Here is a 17,807-nt window from a genome sequence, read left to right on the forward strand (position 1 = left end):
TGTGGATAGGTATAACTGTGGACCTAATTTTCCTACTGACAGACCTAATCAACACTAAATACACAGGATAAAAGGGGGTTTGAAAAATTGAATCTACTTACTTCTTTAAAGTTAGTTAGAGGAGTAAAACTCCCTGCGACATCAAAAAGATACCATATCCTAAGCTACACGAGAGCGACTGAACGGGTGGAGAACAACTTTACCTCTCCCGTCATGATTAATTCCACTTTGAAACTGGATCAAATATTCGTAGCTATTGCGTTTGGATTGTTTTGATCCAAATTACCATGGACTGGTCTAAGTAAAAATTATATTATTGTAATCACAAACACATGACTACCGACGACGAATATTTCAAAACAAATTTAAAGCAAATTTTTAACTTTTGTGCGAAAGTACACGAAGGTGTTGTCAAATGATGTACGTTTCAGAAAATAAAATTCAAAACAACTCGCGAATAGGGCTTAAACTGCACTTAATCGAAAATTTTGAACCTATTGAGGGAGGTAACCGAAGGTCCATTGCTGATTTTCTTTGAATACGTTTGGGAGAAATTTTATGATGCGTAAATTTTCAGCCAAATCGGATATTCATTCGTATGTAGTCGTGCTCATCAGTTATCTTATTTGGTGCCGGCAGGGGTTTTTAAAGCTTTTGGGCTTCTATCTCAGGAAAGAATTTATGAGGTACTCGAACTCATCTAGGTCTGATAGAAATAGGGACGAACATGTTTGAACTTTTGTTGGGGGGTTAACGCAAGGATTGGACCAATACGGCCTATATTGGACAAAATATTACAAGGACCAAATTGTCTGAAACAGATTTTACTTAAACTAATTATTTTGATTGTTCAGAGTTTTTTCTATATTGAGGCGCACTTTTTGGTAACAGTAATATAGAATTTTATTAGATACTAAAGCGAAATCCTTACGACCCCTATGACTCTCCGATCTACGAAATACCAAAGTAGGCTTAGTACCTATTGTAATATTTGCAGAATTTATAAATCTGTGCTCCACCAAGAGACATGTATGTCCCTTAGATTTACCGTAATCCTTGACCTATAATCTCTTGTGACCACTGTTGCTCAAACGTTTTACGTTGCTCTTTTAAACGCAAGGTTCGTAGATGATATATATGAATAGATCCTTCTATAATGCTTCAGATTGATGTAGAAAGCCTTAATCATTACCTTTTATCTTGCTGACGTCGCGTTGTCGAACCGATATTTATTGTCTATATAAGAAGCATAAAAATTTGGCATTGACCGAGAAGAGTTTTTTCCGAGTTTCTCAAGTACTGTTAAGTATTTAAGTGAAAATTATGTACCACTCGCCTATAATAATTTCTTTGTTGTAATTCACGAGACATTTGAACAGTTAGTACATACAGAACCTATTTTTCCGATATAGCTATTGTTGGTTAAAAAGCGATTTGCAAAGTATTTTGGTCATAAGCTCAAACGAAAATTTTTACCAGATTTTCCCAAAATCCACCAATAATTTTCTAACTTCTGTAAAACCTTCTTCGTTCACTAGCGTTATTCCTCATCTCTATTTAACTGTGAAAAAGGAGTTATCTCTATCAACGATTCAGCAATGGGCATATGGTTTTATAATATAAAGTTTCAAGAACTTCAGCCGAGTTTAAAGACTTTTATGCTTCGACAGACTCAAACTTTGCTACGCGTTTCGTATATTCTTTATAATGACCATAAAGTACAATTTTCTTCAGAAAAAAACAGCTTCTCGCCACAATTTTAAGCTTTTCATCCTCGGAGATGGTAAGGACAGTCATAGCTCGCAGGATTTATTTTGGGTCGTATGTGCATTAGTCATGTGTTCTCGTTGCCAGGATTAAGGTGCAATATTATCAAGAACGATCCATGATTCTGAAAATAGTTTAGCCTCTAGCTAACAATGAGAAAACAGTTTGTTAATTTTACGTTGTGATGTGATTTTTTGTTCACAACAGAAAACTATCATCTGAACACTTCGCTGCAATAAACCGTTAATCATGAAGTGTAAAAATCCGTTCCTCGTTGTTTTACGCTAACAAAAAGAAATGCCTTTTAAAGATTTCCAAACATGCAATACAATGAAATTTATTTCAAAATATATATTGTCCCGTAAACATTCACACCTTCAACCCGGCACGTTTCTATTATAGTCGGTCATTACCAATGAAACACAACAACAACAACATATGTGATATAATTGAATTTGTTGATACAGACATAAAGTTTAAACACAAAAAACGGATTCACTCCCAATTTAAAGAAAAAATGAAAAGCATTTTGTTTTGTTGGCGAGTGACACGAAGGCTAGGTGGCTGGATGGCTGGACATGACATCCGTTTAATGCATCATCAATTGAATGACATTAAATCTGACTATGGCAACCGCATGACATGACATAAATGTGGTTAGCAACAGACAAAAGGACAGGCCACCACCATCAACATGTTAAAAGGCAACTTTGTTTGACGGCAAAGTTGTAAAAATGCATTGTTATGGTCATTTTATGACTTGGTAACTTTTGACTTTGTTCCATCCTGATCAGTGTGACTGAGTGCACAGCCCGCCGCAAGTGTTAATACGAACATAGAACAAAATTAAAGTGAAAATGAACACGACTGCACTGCATATATGTATGGCTACACGAGGTAAGTGAAAATTCTTCTTCATTACAACACATTCTTGTTTCATTCTATTTTCATTTTATATGCTACCTACATAGTCGGACCGGGGAGTACGTAATAGTAATGTAGGATTTAGAGTATTTGAATTTTGAATAAATATTTTAACCAACCTACATTTTGAGCATATTCCAACAATTTACAATCTATTCATATTTGGCCCCCATAACAACAAACTAAACTAATATTTTCGAATATGCCATTCATAATCAAATTTTCAAAATGAAAAATATAATACTGAAAACAAAAAAAAACATTTTCTTATCGATGGAATGTAGTTAGTTGTCATTAACATTAGCTGTGATCTGAAGAACAGAGATTCGCTGATCAACATGTGGACGTGTGTACGTCTTGCATTGCCTGGCCTCGAGCCTGGCCTTGCCTTGGGGATCAACGAATCTCTGTTCACATTTAAAGTACACCATGTTGCGCAAGAATTGATTGATGGGCCGCATCTTGAATGCGGCCACGCCTCATTTGCCACATACTAAACATTAACAACGTGTAAAATCAAGTCACATACATTTTGAGTTATGGTGGTGCTTTCTACTGAGACCCTTGAAGGAATTGAAATTGTGTCATGTAAACCATCGACATATGCTCGATAAATGGACCGATGTTCGCCTGATTATGCCCGATACACATATAAAACATTGAAATTGTTGCATTTGTGTTTTGTTTGTGTATTAATTGTATGCATATGTATTTGTAATTTGCATCAAAAACAACTAATCAACAATAACAACAACTAAATAATTAATATTTGTACATTCTACACTGTAAATTAACAAAACTAACAACAACAACATCACCATTTGAAAATAAAAACAAAACAAAAAACATTATACAATGACATTTTGTACCAAACTATTACACTGACAAACAACAACAACCACACCAATGAAAGCAAAATAAAACATCTTTACTAACACAATCACCCATTTTGCATATTGAACAATGCCATGTCAACTGCAACAACAACAACAACACACATATCCACGCTCACCTGCTATTTTATCAAAAGGTGGAAAAGAAGGTAATCATTTGGTTGCAAAAGATGTTTGTTTTATAAATATGTTTACTTATATATACGTGTATATATTTCCTTTGATTTTTTTTGTAATTATATTTATTTTTTATATGCGCTCCTTTGTTTTATGCCAATATTTGATAATAAGTTAAGATCAGGGTTTCGGAGTCAGATTCTGAGTCGAAAAAAATAACTCGACTCGGACTCCGGGCAATTTTATTTTCTACATTTATTAATACACGATTTATTTTATATTTATATGAAAAATATATGAACAAAAAAATGTGTTGACCCGTTTATTCACATTATAAAAAACTATGAAATAATGTAGACAAAAACTAGTTTATACTCAGTTAGAGGATGAGGCAGAGGATATTTACCGTCATTTGAACTCCACAATAATTAATTTCAATGTCGATTTTGCATTGTCAGTATATCTGTTGAATTCAATACAGAGTTTTAAGGTATATATTTTAAATTCGGCAAAGAATTCCGAATTGTTTTAATTTCACATATTGTTGCTTATATAGTTCAACGTTTTTATAGACCCTTCAAGCTGACAATGTTCAAAGCTTAAAGATTTTCTCACGGGGATTTATTTAGTTTTCAGATTTATTTAGTTTTCATTTCAATGGGATATGTTCAGGAATTATCTGCAAATTTTGTAGTTGAGTATATTAGAAAAAATATTCTTTCAAAGAATATCTTATAAAAAACAAACATATAGGAAAAATTGGAAAATACATAGTACATATTTTATTCATTTTGAGTGACATTAAAAATTACCGTCGGAGTCGACTCCGGAGTCTGGAGTAGTGAAAAAAGCCGACTCCAGAGTCAGAGTCGGAGTCGAACTAAAAATGGCTCGACTCCGAAACCCTGCTTAAGATAAAGTTAAAACTAATGATATTTAGGAGTGTTTTTAGAAGCACTTGACCTCTTCTATTGCTCTTGAATAATATTCATTGAAATAGCATATTTATATACAATTAAAACTATAAAGAAGATTCGACAAAAAAAATATAAAATATATTCTTGAAAAGTGAAATATGTTTATTGCGATAAACATCCATGATAAGCGCTACGATATCTTTCGAAAAATCAAACATTTTTTATTGGCTCATTTTGAAGTAGAATAGAAAACGTGGTAAACACTTAAAGTCGATCGGACCAAAATTGACTGGTTATGAGTATGTATCAGTCCGAAAATGAATGGAGCTAATTATGCACCTTAAACGAAACATTTTTTTTTTTAATTTTTTTGTTCGGTTTATGACTAAAACTGTATATTTTTCTTTAAAAATTTAAATTTTTGACTTTCACAGTCCAACATTTTTAAAGGGGATATTTGTGGGACCATGAACATATAATATGGAGCCCAAGCAAAAAAGACTGAAAAAATGTTGCTGAACCGATTTTCTTGAAATTTGCAGAGAATGGGCGGCGAATCTCCCATCTGTCAAATTTTTTACGAACGTTTCACTTGCGTTCAAATGTAACTTACTTAATCCAACACCGTCTACCTTTCAGTGTGGGGTTTTTTGCAAAGGGTTTTCTATTTGCGTTCTCGGATCTACGTTTCTTTTACTAAATGGAACAAATAGTGATTCAAATATATGTCCCGTAAAAACCAGATTCAATCCATTTCCATTTTTCAAATTCGTTTTATCTACGAGTCTAATGGAATTCCAGAGTACGATACAACCACTTGGTACACATCTCGAGCTTGGAGACGTTGACTACCACAATCTCATCTATTAACACAATAAACAATTTCCGATAATCCGGACACTGGATTTTTTTTACATTGTGGACTCTGTAATCCGGACATCACATATTTTTCCTACCTCGATAATCCGGACATTCGAATGACAAATGGAATAATTCAAATTTCAAATGGAATAATTCGAGTTACAAAGGGAATTTTTCGAATTACAAATGGAATTCTCGAATTACAAATGAAATGTTACGAATTACAATTAGAATTCACGAATTGCAATTGAAATAATTCGAATTACATATGAAAAAAGGTTTAATTGGTATACAAATAAGAAAAAGTAAAATTTTCAAAAATTTGGTTCAAATCTCGACTTTCTAAGTAGCCACTGTTTACTGAGTTTTACAGTCAATATAAAATAAACTACATATCTGAATTTGTTGAATGATTTTTCTACTCTTCAGCATAGGTAGAAAAATCATTCGGTAAAAAAAACCATTCGACAGATAGACTTATTCGTGGGCTATTTCATTTATATAAAACAATATATCATTTTGGTTTTGACGACGAGGTAAAGTTATTTGCTGCTGTTCATAGAAATTGCTTAAATATATTCACCATAATGAGATCAGTGCATTTGAGGTCTGAAGTTCTATCCCGAGTCATGCCCCACGTGGGCCATGAAGTTTATATCCTTAAAATAATGAACAAATATACGACAAAAATACTCAGGACATGTCACCTAAATTATGCATTGTATAAGAAGACCCTAGGTCTTCTATAAAAAGCTTTCAAAGTTCTCAAAGAAGACCTCCAGATATTCTATAAGAAGACCTTCTATGTGAAGACCCCTAAAATTTTCTAAAAGTATATCTCCAGATCTTCTATAAAAATGAGAGGAAACCTTATGCTTTTCTATAAGAAGTACATTTGGTAGCCAGGAAAACTGCTCCCAGTCTTAGAATGGTCGCCACCCGTGATATTTGCTTAATATGAATTCGTTTACCTTAGATGTCAGGTTATTATCAAATAAATTTCCGTTATTCATGATATAAACTTACAAACTAATCTGTTCTTCTACTCGGTAATCCGGACAATTCGATAATCCGGGCACCGCCGAAACATGTGGTGTCTGGATTATCGAGATTACACTATATATATTAGAACGTGGGCATGTCCATGGACATGTGTCATGCTTTCCAAAATCATGAATCTTATATATCTTATACAAATTAAGTAAAAATAAATTAAGTAAAAAGTATAAAGTAATAAAAATGATTTTGTTTTACTCCATCTTAATTGCAACAGACAATAGCAATTTATAAAAATAACAAACTTTTGCAACCAAAACGACTGTTTCCACCGGATTTCCACAAGGTTTCAACAACCTGTTTTTTAATTTGTATATAATTTCTTTTTATTTTATTTCAATTTAATTTATTTTCTTAATTGATTTCAATTGAATTCTTACCTTGTTTTTTTGTTTTGTGTTTGCCTTCTTTATTATGATTTAAAAAACAAAATTAATTAAAAAATCAAAATTTATTAATTATATTGAAACTAGACTATATCTTATTAATCGATCATATGTTTCTTTTACTTACTATTCCATACAAATCCAAATTGTTTATTCTCCATTCCACAAAAAAATAAAAACAAACATGAAATCTTTAATTGCAAAACCCCTCGATAAAATGAAACAAAAAAAAAAACATAAATGAAATTAATACAAATCAAAAACCAAACAAAAAACATGAAATGACATCCGACATCATGGTTTTCTTTCATTCAAACGAAATCAAAAATTAAAAATGCATTTATGTGTCTGATGGCACACAAACATGGATACACAACACATACACATATGCATTATGTGCGCCACTCATCCAATGTCATATTGTGCGTTCGCTGTCACTCTGTTCGTCTATGTGTGTGTATGTGTGACGCAAAATAATAATCATAAATGCGTAATGGATAAAAACTAATCAAAAATTGCTCTAAAATAAATAAAATGATAATCATCCAACCGATAATAACAAAAACCATGACAAAACAACAACAACAAATACAATCAAACGTCAACTGCCAACCAAACCAACCTCATCGTCATTATCAACGTATGGTAACAACTACAATAACAACACCAATAACAACAACAACAAAACCAATCAACAACCAAAACCACCTTAACTAAAAATATTGCCAATCTCATAATAACCATCAAATCAAAATCAATAACTAACCAAACAAATCAACCCACAATATCATCATTTTCAAATCAATATCAATCCAATCCAAACTCAATCCCAAATCCAAAATATATTTATCCATGTATTTATATTGAAAATGAACAAAACTAAAACAAAAAAAACCTCAAAAACCAAAAATAAACTCAAATCTCAAAAACATGAAACGAATAATAAATACTAAAAATAATACCACCATCACTGCTGTCACCACTGCACCGCTATTTTGTCGATGGATGTCGTTGGATGTAAAATGTCATGAACGTTGGTCGAACAGGCGCAAGACTACAACCCTCAAATACGATCCACCCTATACGAAGAAGCCAATGGCCAAAGCATACGGCGCACCACCGGCCACTGCCCCCAATCATCAGTCGGTGGAAGAGATCTCCCAGGATGGTTCGAATAAATTAAATGTCTACGAAAATCAATCAGGTTTCACGTAAGTATAGTAATTTATCAATGGTTTTAGAAACATTAGGTAGGATATGTGGTATAGATAGGGCAAAGTTATATTCAATTTTTCGATACGAACAACTAGCGGAGAACGACTTCTGCTACTAAGTAAAAAATCCATATTTTGGTCGAAAGTTCCCGCACAGAAAGCTATACCTAGATATTTTATATAATTATATAATTCGGCTTTGCCGACAGACATATACACTCAGCTTGTGTGGATTGAAATACTTTTTCCCAAAAAGATACTTATGTATTTAGGGACAAAAGTATGGATAGGATTAAAGCTCAAAAAATAAGGAGATGACGATAGATAGGTTTTTTATCACACTAGCTTACGAAAAACATCGCTGTAAACAGGGCCACTAGGAAATTTTGTGGTGGAGGTACCGGAAGAGGTGGACCTATAAGCACCAACTTCGAAGTATTACAATATCCAAAGTTTGGACTAACGCAGTATTCGGTTCCAGCTCTCCAGCCACTACATATGGTGCCATAGGGGTGTACAATGAAAGATGCTGACAGGTTGGATGATGAAGAGACACTGATCTTTATTTTCAATATTTTCACTTAGCAGCTAATCTACATCGTGTGTGTCATAAAAAGAGTCATAAAACTTTTAGTGCGATCGCTCGTAATACAACACGTAATGCACACACAGCACTAGTGATAGCAGGTACCGCTGCATGTGGGATCTTATAATTTACCACTTATGATAAGAACTCATAATGGTAATAAAATATTTATTTATTTAGGCTGCTGGAAATCCTAGTGGAAGATTTATTTTTAATTATCAAATTTTCCAGCGCCTCGACATGAGCCGAAAGTATGTACAATCTCGCGGCCGGCTTAAAAAGTATTTGTAGTTGATCTATATCTGGTATATATATTAGGATGTGTAAAGTATGGATCAAATCGGTCACTCCCATCAAGAGTTATCGTGCGCACAATTCTCCGAACATTTTTGAACTTTTGTGGGGGAGGTACCTGAGTGGGCCGATCTTGCTTATCTTCGAACTTAAACTAAGTTTGCACAAAATATTACGAAGGCCACATTTTGGACCGAATCGGCAGATCCGTTTGAGAGTTACCTTGCGCTCAAACCACTACTCACAGTGTCAGAAGGGTTTTTTGTACCTTTCAGGCTATTTTCTCAGGAAGTATGGACTTGCCCCTGATGAAACTTATAGCGTCGTATGAGGGGCAGTGAATACAAGTTGCTACAACAAAAATCAAAGCGATTCGAGAGCAGGTCCCCCCACACAAAATTTCGGAAAAGTTCAGGAGGAGGAGACCGATTGAGTCCATTTTGAAACCTCATCTGAGCCTGGTAGAGGTTTCACCATGTGCAAAGTATGAACCAATACGGTTCCTCCCTTCAAGAGTTATCGTGCGCACAAATTTTGCGAACATTTTTGAACATTTGGGGGGGATTTACCGGAAGGAGTATATCGGTCCACTCCTTCCGGTAAATCCGGTAAACTAAGTTGATCCGTTCGAGAGTTATCGTGCGCTCCAGCCAGCCAGACAGACAGACTGACGGACATGGCTAAAACAACTCCAAATTGTCTAAAACACATTTCGTCCAAACATACTTGGGGTCTAAAACCATTATTTCGATGAGGCACATTTTGCCCGTATGAAAGGGTATATACCCTCGTTAGCATAAATGCTGAGGGTATAAAAATATATTGAGCGAATTTAAAAAACGAAACTAAATTTGTTTGTCCTTTACTCATATGTGTATGGGAGCTATATCCAATCCAGAACCAATTTCGACACACATTCCAAATTTTTATCAAACAGATATACCATGTTTGCTACATCAAATACCGCAAATCGGTAGTAAATATATAAAGGTGCTATATCCAAGTCTAAATCGATTTCCAATAAAAGCAATTCCTATGGGTTCTTCCTATGGGTAAAAAAATAATCTTCCGCAATCTAGTCAAATCGGATAATAAATGCGACCTCTACGTTGCGAACAAAAATACATGGACTGGAAAAATGACGACTAGAAAATGTTTTTGTGTATATTCCTAAAGCAAATATGGGTCTGCCTCGTTTCCTTATGCATGTTACATACAAATGCGAAAAGTCATAATACCATTTATCACAGTGTGGTATAGGGTATACTAATGAAGTCAGCGATCCAAAGAACATATCGCTTCTGTTCAACATGGGGGTACTCAACTCAAAATTTTATATTTTTCACTAGAAATACTCTGAAAAATTGAACGGTAGTTTTTGATGCAGGGGTAGACAAAATAATTGGAGATCTTTACAGTGGGGAAGTTGATCATCATGTATCACTTATTAATAAAGCGTAAAAAAATCAAAATTTTTAATTCTACCTTTTTGTTGAACGATATGAAAGTACACAAGGTTAGGTGTGCTATGGTATATTTATCCAGGGGTATTATTTTATAAGACACTTTTTCTCTTGCTCTATTATTGAACAGTTAGTGCTTATTTACTGAGTTTGTACTTTTCAACTAATACGAGTACATACTTAATTTGAAGAGACGTAACGCTCGTTTACAAAAACATTCGAACTTGTCTTCTTCTTTGAGCATGGGGTAACATGATTAGTTTCCTATTATAAGAAATTAGATCTACAAAATTACGATTGATGAAAATGTCGAGGAATATTTAAACTTAATATTTAGAATCTAAAATGTTTCTTTTCTTTTTTTACAGACGTGACAAGAGCATTCACAGTCGCCGTTATACGGCCGATGATGATCATCAGCATTCAGGTAAAATTGAGTTTTTTACATAAACTTATAAATAGTTTATAGTGTTTTTTGTTTTTATTAAACTACATAAATCCATAAACATATAATCTCTGTTTCTATAAAATGAATGTGTGCGTGTTACAGACTTACATTTTATATATACAGAAGACATAAACAAATAAAAAAGAAAACCACTACATATTTATTTATAATCTAGTGACAATTATATACTCGTATATAAATTAGTTAAACTTTGTTGGCGTTCAATGTTTCCTCTGTTTTTTGTCTCTTCTCTATAAAATGGTATTTTATATTACTCAATTCCTTTTTATTTGACATTGTGTGTGTTTCGTTTTTTTTCTTTATTTAACAAACAGAATCGTCAGTTGATGTTTGTACATATGAAGCAAAAAAGGAAAAAATAATCTTAATTAAAAAGAATTCAATTGGAAACTTAATATCATTGAAACATTTTTTATACATACTTGTATATATTTTTTTATAAATTGGTTGTTATATGTATTTATGTGCGTATTTGATGTTATGAACTGCACAGCATCAAATAGCACATCTTTCAAAGTTATCAAATATACGTTTGAAATGTATTTGCCACACCATATTTATGGGTAAAATTGTTTAAAAAATTTATTTACTATAATTAAAAAAAAATAAAATAAATAAAAAATGCCACAAAAATAAAAAAGACAGTAGAAGCCTTGTAGGTTTTCAGAGTAAATTTTTGGGCGTTTCCAAGAGAGATATATGTACACATCATATTGCGAGCCTAATTATTCCTCTGTCAGATGCAATCCACGAAGTCTACACGAACAAAATTTACAATTCATCGTAGTTGTATCGAAGTATAGAGAATTAAACTGTAGTTTTTTAAAAGAGTGTTCTGGACTCTAACATAACCTGCAGTAACAATCTTCTCCTAACCGCACATTGTGCAGTGGTCTTCAAGTATTGGCTTCTCCTAGAAAATATTATTACTGTACTTATGACCTCAAGACTAACAATAAATAAATTTTTAGAGATTTCAGGCCACGACACGGATTATATAATTGTCATCAGAACCCTCAGTAGTGACATTCTCAAACTATATTTACAGGCAAAAATCAATATCAATTAAAACAAATAATAAATTCAATTTGAATAATAAATGAAACTTGAAGCATGTTTAGAAAAAATATTGAGATGTTCAAAGTTTCGGTCAAATTAGAAGGCCATTTCCAAAGTTACCGTGTCATTAGCTCAGGAAGTATAGTCTTGACAGCAAACAAAAAAATACATAATTCTAGAATTCCAAAACAATTATCCAACAGCCCTCAAACTGCACTTAAACAACAATTTTGAAATTTTATTGGGGAGGTACCCGAAGTATTTGACAGATATAGTCAATCTCCGAACTTGATATAAGTTTATAAGATTTATTATGATGTACAAAGTTTTGTTATTCTAGGCTAACAAATGACCAGTTGTTGAAGCGCGTAAAAACACATTAAAAACAAAGTGCTTAGAAGATACCAAACAATCATCACTTTTATTTCAAATAGTTGATGGTGTTTTCCAATTGATTGGAAATTGATTGAAAAAAAAATGATAAAAAATAAAACACTGTAAAAACAAGAAGGTTAATGATTGAAAATGCGTCTTTGTACCTTAATCTTTGTTGCTAATCTAATGTATACCCTTTACATTAGGTTTATTATACATTGTATAAATCTAGTTAGTTTGAACGAATCAGTTCTTTTTCCCGTTCATTGGACTCCGGTTGTTTGTATACCTAATTTTACACGTTAGTTTGTGTGACGTTACTAATACTTTTTTTTAAAGTAGTCACGATAACTACACTGATACAAAACTTGAACACAAGTGCGTATGATTGTCATTAATTAGAAATATTATAATAAAACTTATACGCGCTGAGATTATTATGATAAATACCAAAAATTAATTGAGGGGCTCAACGCAGTGTTGCCGAATTTGACGATTTATCGTCATTTTGAAGATTTTTTGACCCAAAATTGAAAAATGACGATTTTATGTCCTGAAATTACGATTTTTCACGTTAGCCAAAATTGCATGAAATGAAACAGAATAAATATATTTTAACCAACATTGACCGAACAAATTTAAAGAACAAAGTTGCAAACTCGATTTTATGAACTTTTTTAATGTTCTTAGCAATTTCCAGCCAGATTGGCTATATTTAGGTACATATCTGAAATACAGGTAGTTTGGGCTTTTTTGCGTCACATTCGAATTATATCACTTGGAAATACACGTGTTGGATTGTTAATGGCTTTCTGTGCTCTTTAAGAGGTCAGCCACGACCGAAAGACATGGACGGTCACATATTCAATCAGGTGATATTTGAGCAAAGCTGTCATTCAAAACTGGCAGTGTATTTACCTTGCTGTATTGTTGCAAACTCGGAAGCCATAGGGGAAACTCTTATCTGGTTAAAGTTTTTTATGGCGGTATTTAAGTGAGATTAAGTAAGCTTTACTGTTGTGGTTGTATATCTTATGTAGTCTCATTGTCATAACTATAATCGAAAATTTCACATTAAGCGGTAACCAAACCTAATTTTGGACTATGTTGACAATTTTTGACGATTTTCCAAATTCTATTGACTACTTGACTATTTCCGATCAACAACTGTCGGAAACGCTGGCTCAGCGCCAAAACGGACTAACCCACATTTTCAAAAAAGGCAAACTGACTAAATCGATCTAACCGGAACCTTTAGAAATAAATACTAAAAAACTCCATACGAGGGTTGCTTGCAAAATGTCTGTCCTAACAATGAAAACGCTAATATTTACCATCAAAAATTGTTTTATTGTTTCCTTAAGTAGTCTCCAGAATGTTTTATACACTTTTTCATGCGCTCAAACCCATTGTTGAAGAATATTGTCCACTCCCATTGAGATACCAAAAAGTGTTTTTTGAACGCTTCAACAACATCTTCTGCGACAAAAACCATTGGCAACGCCTTTTTTCTTGATGTGCAGGAATCAAATGACATCATTGGGCGCCAAGTCAGGGCTGCACGGCGGATGACCCATCAATTTCACGTTTTGTTCGGTCAAAAAGGCTCTGGTTTGAATCGACGTGTATGCATTATCATGGTGCACAATGATTTCTTTTCTCTTGTTCTTTTTTTCAAATTTCTGAAGAGACTTCAGGCAAGAAAATTGTATTTTTGAAATTTTTGACTTTTTGAAATTTTTTCTCAAAAATGATTTCCTGTAGTGAGAATGAATGAAATTTTGGCTATTAATGCCTAAAATAACATTCATTCCATTTTATTATAAAAAAGGTTCCGCACAAACCACTTTTAATTTTTATGATATACTAGCTGAACCCGGTGCGCTTTGCTACCCCGACTTAGATAAAATATAATGCAATGCTTTTTTAATATTTTAACGTATAAATATAGGAGATATGAAGGCGTTCTCTACCCATTCAGGGCTGTTTTGGAGCTACTATGGTATTTTTGTATGTTTCAGGAGGTAACACTCCTCCTAAAGCCTTTTCGACTATAAGTATTCCTACGGTAGTTATATACTCTTACAATATTAATTTCTCTTTATTTGTACAGATTGGATTTGGAGTGAATAAAATTAAGAATAGAACCAGGTTTGAGAACCTTAGGTTTGAGGATAGTTGTAATTTATTTTATAAATGGGACTTATTATTTCCAGGTCATATACATATTAACATATTGTGATATCTGAAATTACTCTTAGGATAACTCCCACTCGTATTCAAAATTTTTACTCAAATAATGATTTAGTTATATCATATTAAAACATTATTCTTAAGAAGTCTCTCAAAGATATATTTAAAGCTGTAGCCTTGGTCAATTCCTTCTCAACTATAAGTACTCGTACTTGTGTATATAATGATGACTTCTAAGTATCTTCAAAATTTCATTCAAATTAGACATATGTAACAAAAACATGAAAATATATATGGGAGCTATATTCCGATCTGAACAGCTCTCGATATCATTTTGCACTTTTATTTTTACACCAAATCCCGACTTGCATTCCAAATTGCAATGAAATTGAACATACATAACGTGTTTGGTGCACAAAATGCAAGAAATCGGCGAAAATATATATGGGAGCTATATTCAAACTTGAACCGATTTTGATATAATTTGGAACATTTTTTTATAGACCAAATTCCGTAACACATTCCAAATTTCAGCGAAATTGGACACACATAGCGTGTTTGGCGCATAAATTACAGGAAATCGGCCGAAAATATATATAGGGGCAATATCCAAATATGAACCGATTTCGATATAATTTGGCACATTCATTTCTATACCAAATTCCGTCACACATTCCAAATTACATTGAAATTAAACATAAATAACTAGTTTGGTGCATAAAATATAGCAAATCGGCCGAAAATATATAAGGGAGCTATATCCAAATTATAACCGATTTCGATATAATTTTGCACATTTATGTATAGACCAAATTCCGTCAGACATTCCAAATTTCAGCAAAATTGGACATACATACAGTGTTTGGTGCATAAATTACAGGAAATCGGCCGAAAATATATATAGGAGCAATATCCAAATATGAACCGATTTCGATATAATTGGCACATTTGTTTCTAGACCAAATTCCGTTACACATTCCAAATTTCAGCGAAATTGGACATATACAGCGTGTTTGGTCCATCCAATGCGGAAAATCGACCGAAAATATATATGGAAGCTATATCCAAATCTGAACCGATTTCGATATAATTTAACATTTATTTCTAGACCAAGTTCTGTTACACATTTCAAATTTCAGCTAATTTGCACATATATAGCGTGTTTGGTGTATCAATTGCGGAAAATCGGCCGAAAATATATATATATACATCCAAATCTGAACCGATTTCGATATAATTTGGCACATGTATTTCTAGACCAAGTTCAGTCACACTTTCCAAATTTTATTGAAATTGGATATCAATAGCGTGATTGGTGCCTCAAATACATGGAATCGGCAGAAAATATACGTAGGAGCTATATCCAAATCTGAACCGATTTCGATATAAATTGGCACATATATTTCTAGGCCAATATCCATCACACATTTTAAATTTCAGCGAAATTGGACATATATAGCGTGTTTGGTGCATAAAATAAGGAAATCGACCGAAAATATATGTATATGGGAGCTATATCCAAATCTGAACCAATCTCAATATAATTTGGCATATATATTTCTAGAACAAATTGCGTTAGACATTCAAAATTTCAGCGAAATTGGACATATATAGCGTGTTTGGTACATAAAATAAGAAAGTCGGCCAAAAATATATGTGTATGGGAGCTATATCCAAATAAAAAAATTGTCAAAAATTCTGAAAAATAAAAACTTTCAAAGCTTTTTGTGCGGAAGCTTTTTTTATCAAATAAAATAAAATTTATGTAATCTTAGGCAGAAACTCATCAAAACAACATACAGGGATATGAGGTTGTAAAAAAGTTATAACCCTAGTGTCCATTGCTCGCTCAAATAGATAAGTGTCCAAGGAAACACTCTGATCGAGAATTTTTTTGGCACTAGCTAAACTCGAGCAACTTCACTTGCAAACAAAACCAAATCTTTCCCACTGCTATGAGTTTGTGAGACCGGTCATCGTCGAGAATGTGCGCTTTATTGCTGTAAAATAAGCAATACCAACAAACTAGTTATGTGTTTTTCGTTGAGACTCAACGAACGCATAGTAGTGGGAAAGATTTGGTTTTGTTTGCTTAAGTCTGGAGTATTTGGAGAATTCCCCCAATGGCTTAATTTCATATTACTCCCTATAACTGTTAGGTTATAGAAAAAGTCGACTATATATGCAATAAATTCCAATAATAATTTGATGAACTTCCCTCTTAAACTGCTTAATACGATCAAAGGAGCACATCTAACCTGACATTTGACACCAATTATACAATAAACTAAGATTTCCTTATTTTACACATTGGCCCCTCTTTCTCAATGTCTGTCATTTCATATACAACTTAAAAGTGTATCATGTATGACAACAGCGTATGCAGGGCATGCGGAGAGGATGATGAAACATTGGAGCATTTTCTCTGCCAATGCCCCGCTTTCGCAAACATCAGATCCCAGTTTTTAGGGACCGACACAATACCAGATCTTAATCAGGTAATTGTAGACGACTAAAACAACTACGGGATTTTGTTAGGGGAACAGAGTTCCTTAATTAATTTATAGTAAAGTCCCCTTCTTCAAAAAACTTAGACTAGAGCGCACAACAGGCCTATTTCATGGCTTATGTGTATGTCCACCAGGACATGTGGCGAGTACTCGCCCCTCTTTTCAACCTAACCTAACCTAAAAGTGTATCAATTATCATACGAGTATTTTCCTGTTTAGGCTTTAAAAATTCCATAGACCGTCTTATTTTTCACCCTTTTGAAAGTCTAAATTATTTTTTAAGCGTTTTTAAACAATATCCATAACTTATCTCTCTTTAACATTCATAGCATCTCTCTGGCTTAATTTTTTATAAAATTTTTAAAATAATACACATACACATCAACTGACGAAATATTTAAAAACATTTAAGCCCCAATATAATTTTTTTACAAGTTTTAGTTCTATTTAAAGAATTCATGTTTTTTTTTTTCTTAAAATAAGTCTGTGTGAATGAATGTCAACCTTAAGTAGTGTTTTTAAGTAGTGAATCTTTTTCATTGTTCGTGTTCAACAATATAACATAATCCTGAAATGGTTAGTATAGCAGGTTATACAGATATCTGACCTTCGTTACCTTCAAATTCTATAAATGTAATGCAACAAAAACACAAACACAATATAACGTTTACACTTCCATATATGTTTAGCAGTTTGTGTCAAAATGAAATACTGTGTGTGTGT

General features: G+C 33.0%; 1 protein-coding gene across 25 annotated transcripts in view; it reads left to right on the plus strand.

Annotated features, from left to right (window-relative positions):
- The window catches only part of mmd (disintegrin and metalloproteinase domain-containing protein mind-meld), a 670,172-nt gene that overhangs the window by 617,652 nt on the left and 34,713 nt on the right, over positions 1-17,807 (plus strand). For all 25 annotated transcript variants that reach the window (XR_012411845.1, XR_012411847.1, XR_012411846.1 and 22 more), the window contains 2 exons: positions 7,968-8,132; positions 10,847-10,905. Coding sequence is in view for 22 of the 25 variants with exons in the window: in XM_073978215.1 (XP_073834316.1) it covers positions 7,968-8,132; positions 10,847-10,905 (224 nt within the window). In the remaining 3 variants the exon portion in view is untranslated. The remainder of the gene's footprint in view (positions 1-7,967; positions 8,133-10,846; positions 10,906-17,807) is intronic.

The sequence above is a fragment of the Musca autumnalis genome, unplaced genomic scaffold (assembly GCF_047663935.1).
Source record: "Musca autumnalis isolate F117 unplaced genomic scaffold, ASM4766393v1 scaffold_3, whole genome shotgun sequence".
In the NCBI taxonomy this organism is placed as follows: Eukaryota; Metazoa; Arthropoda; class Insecta; order Diptera; family Muscidae; genus Musca; species Musca autumnalis.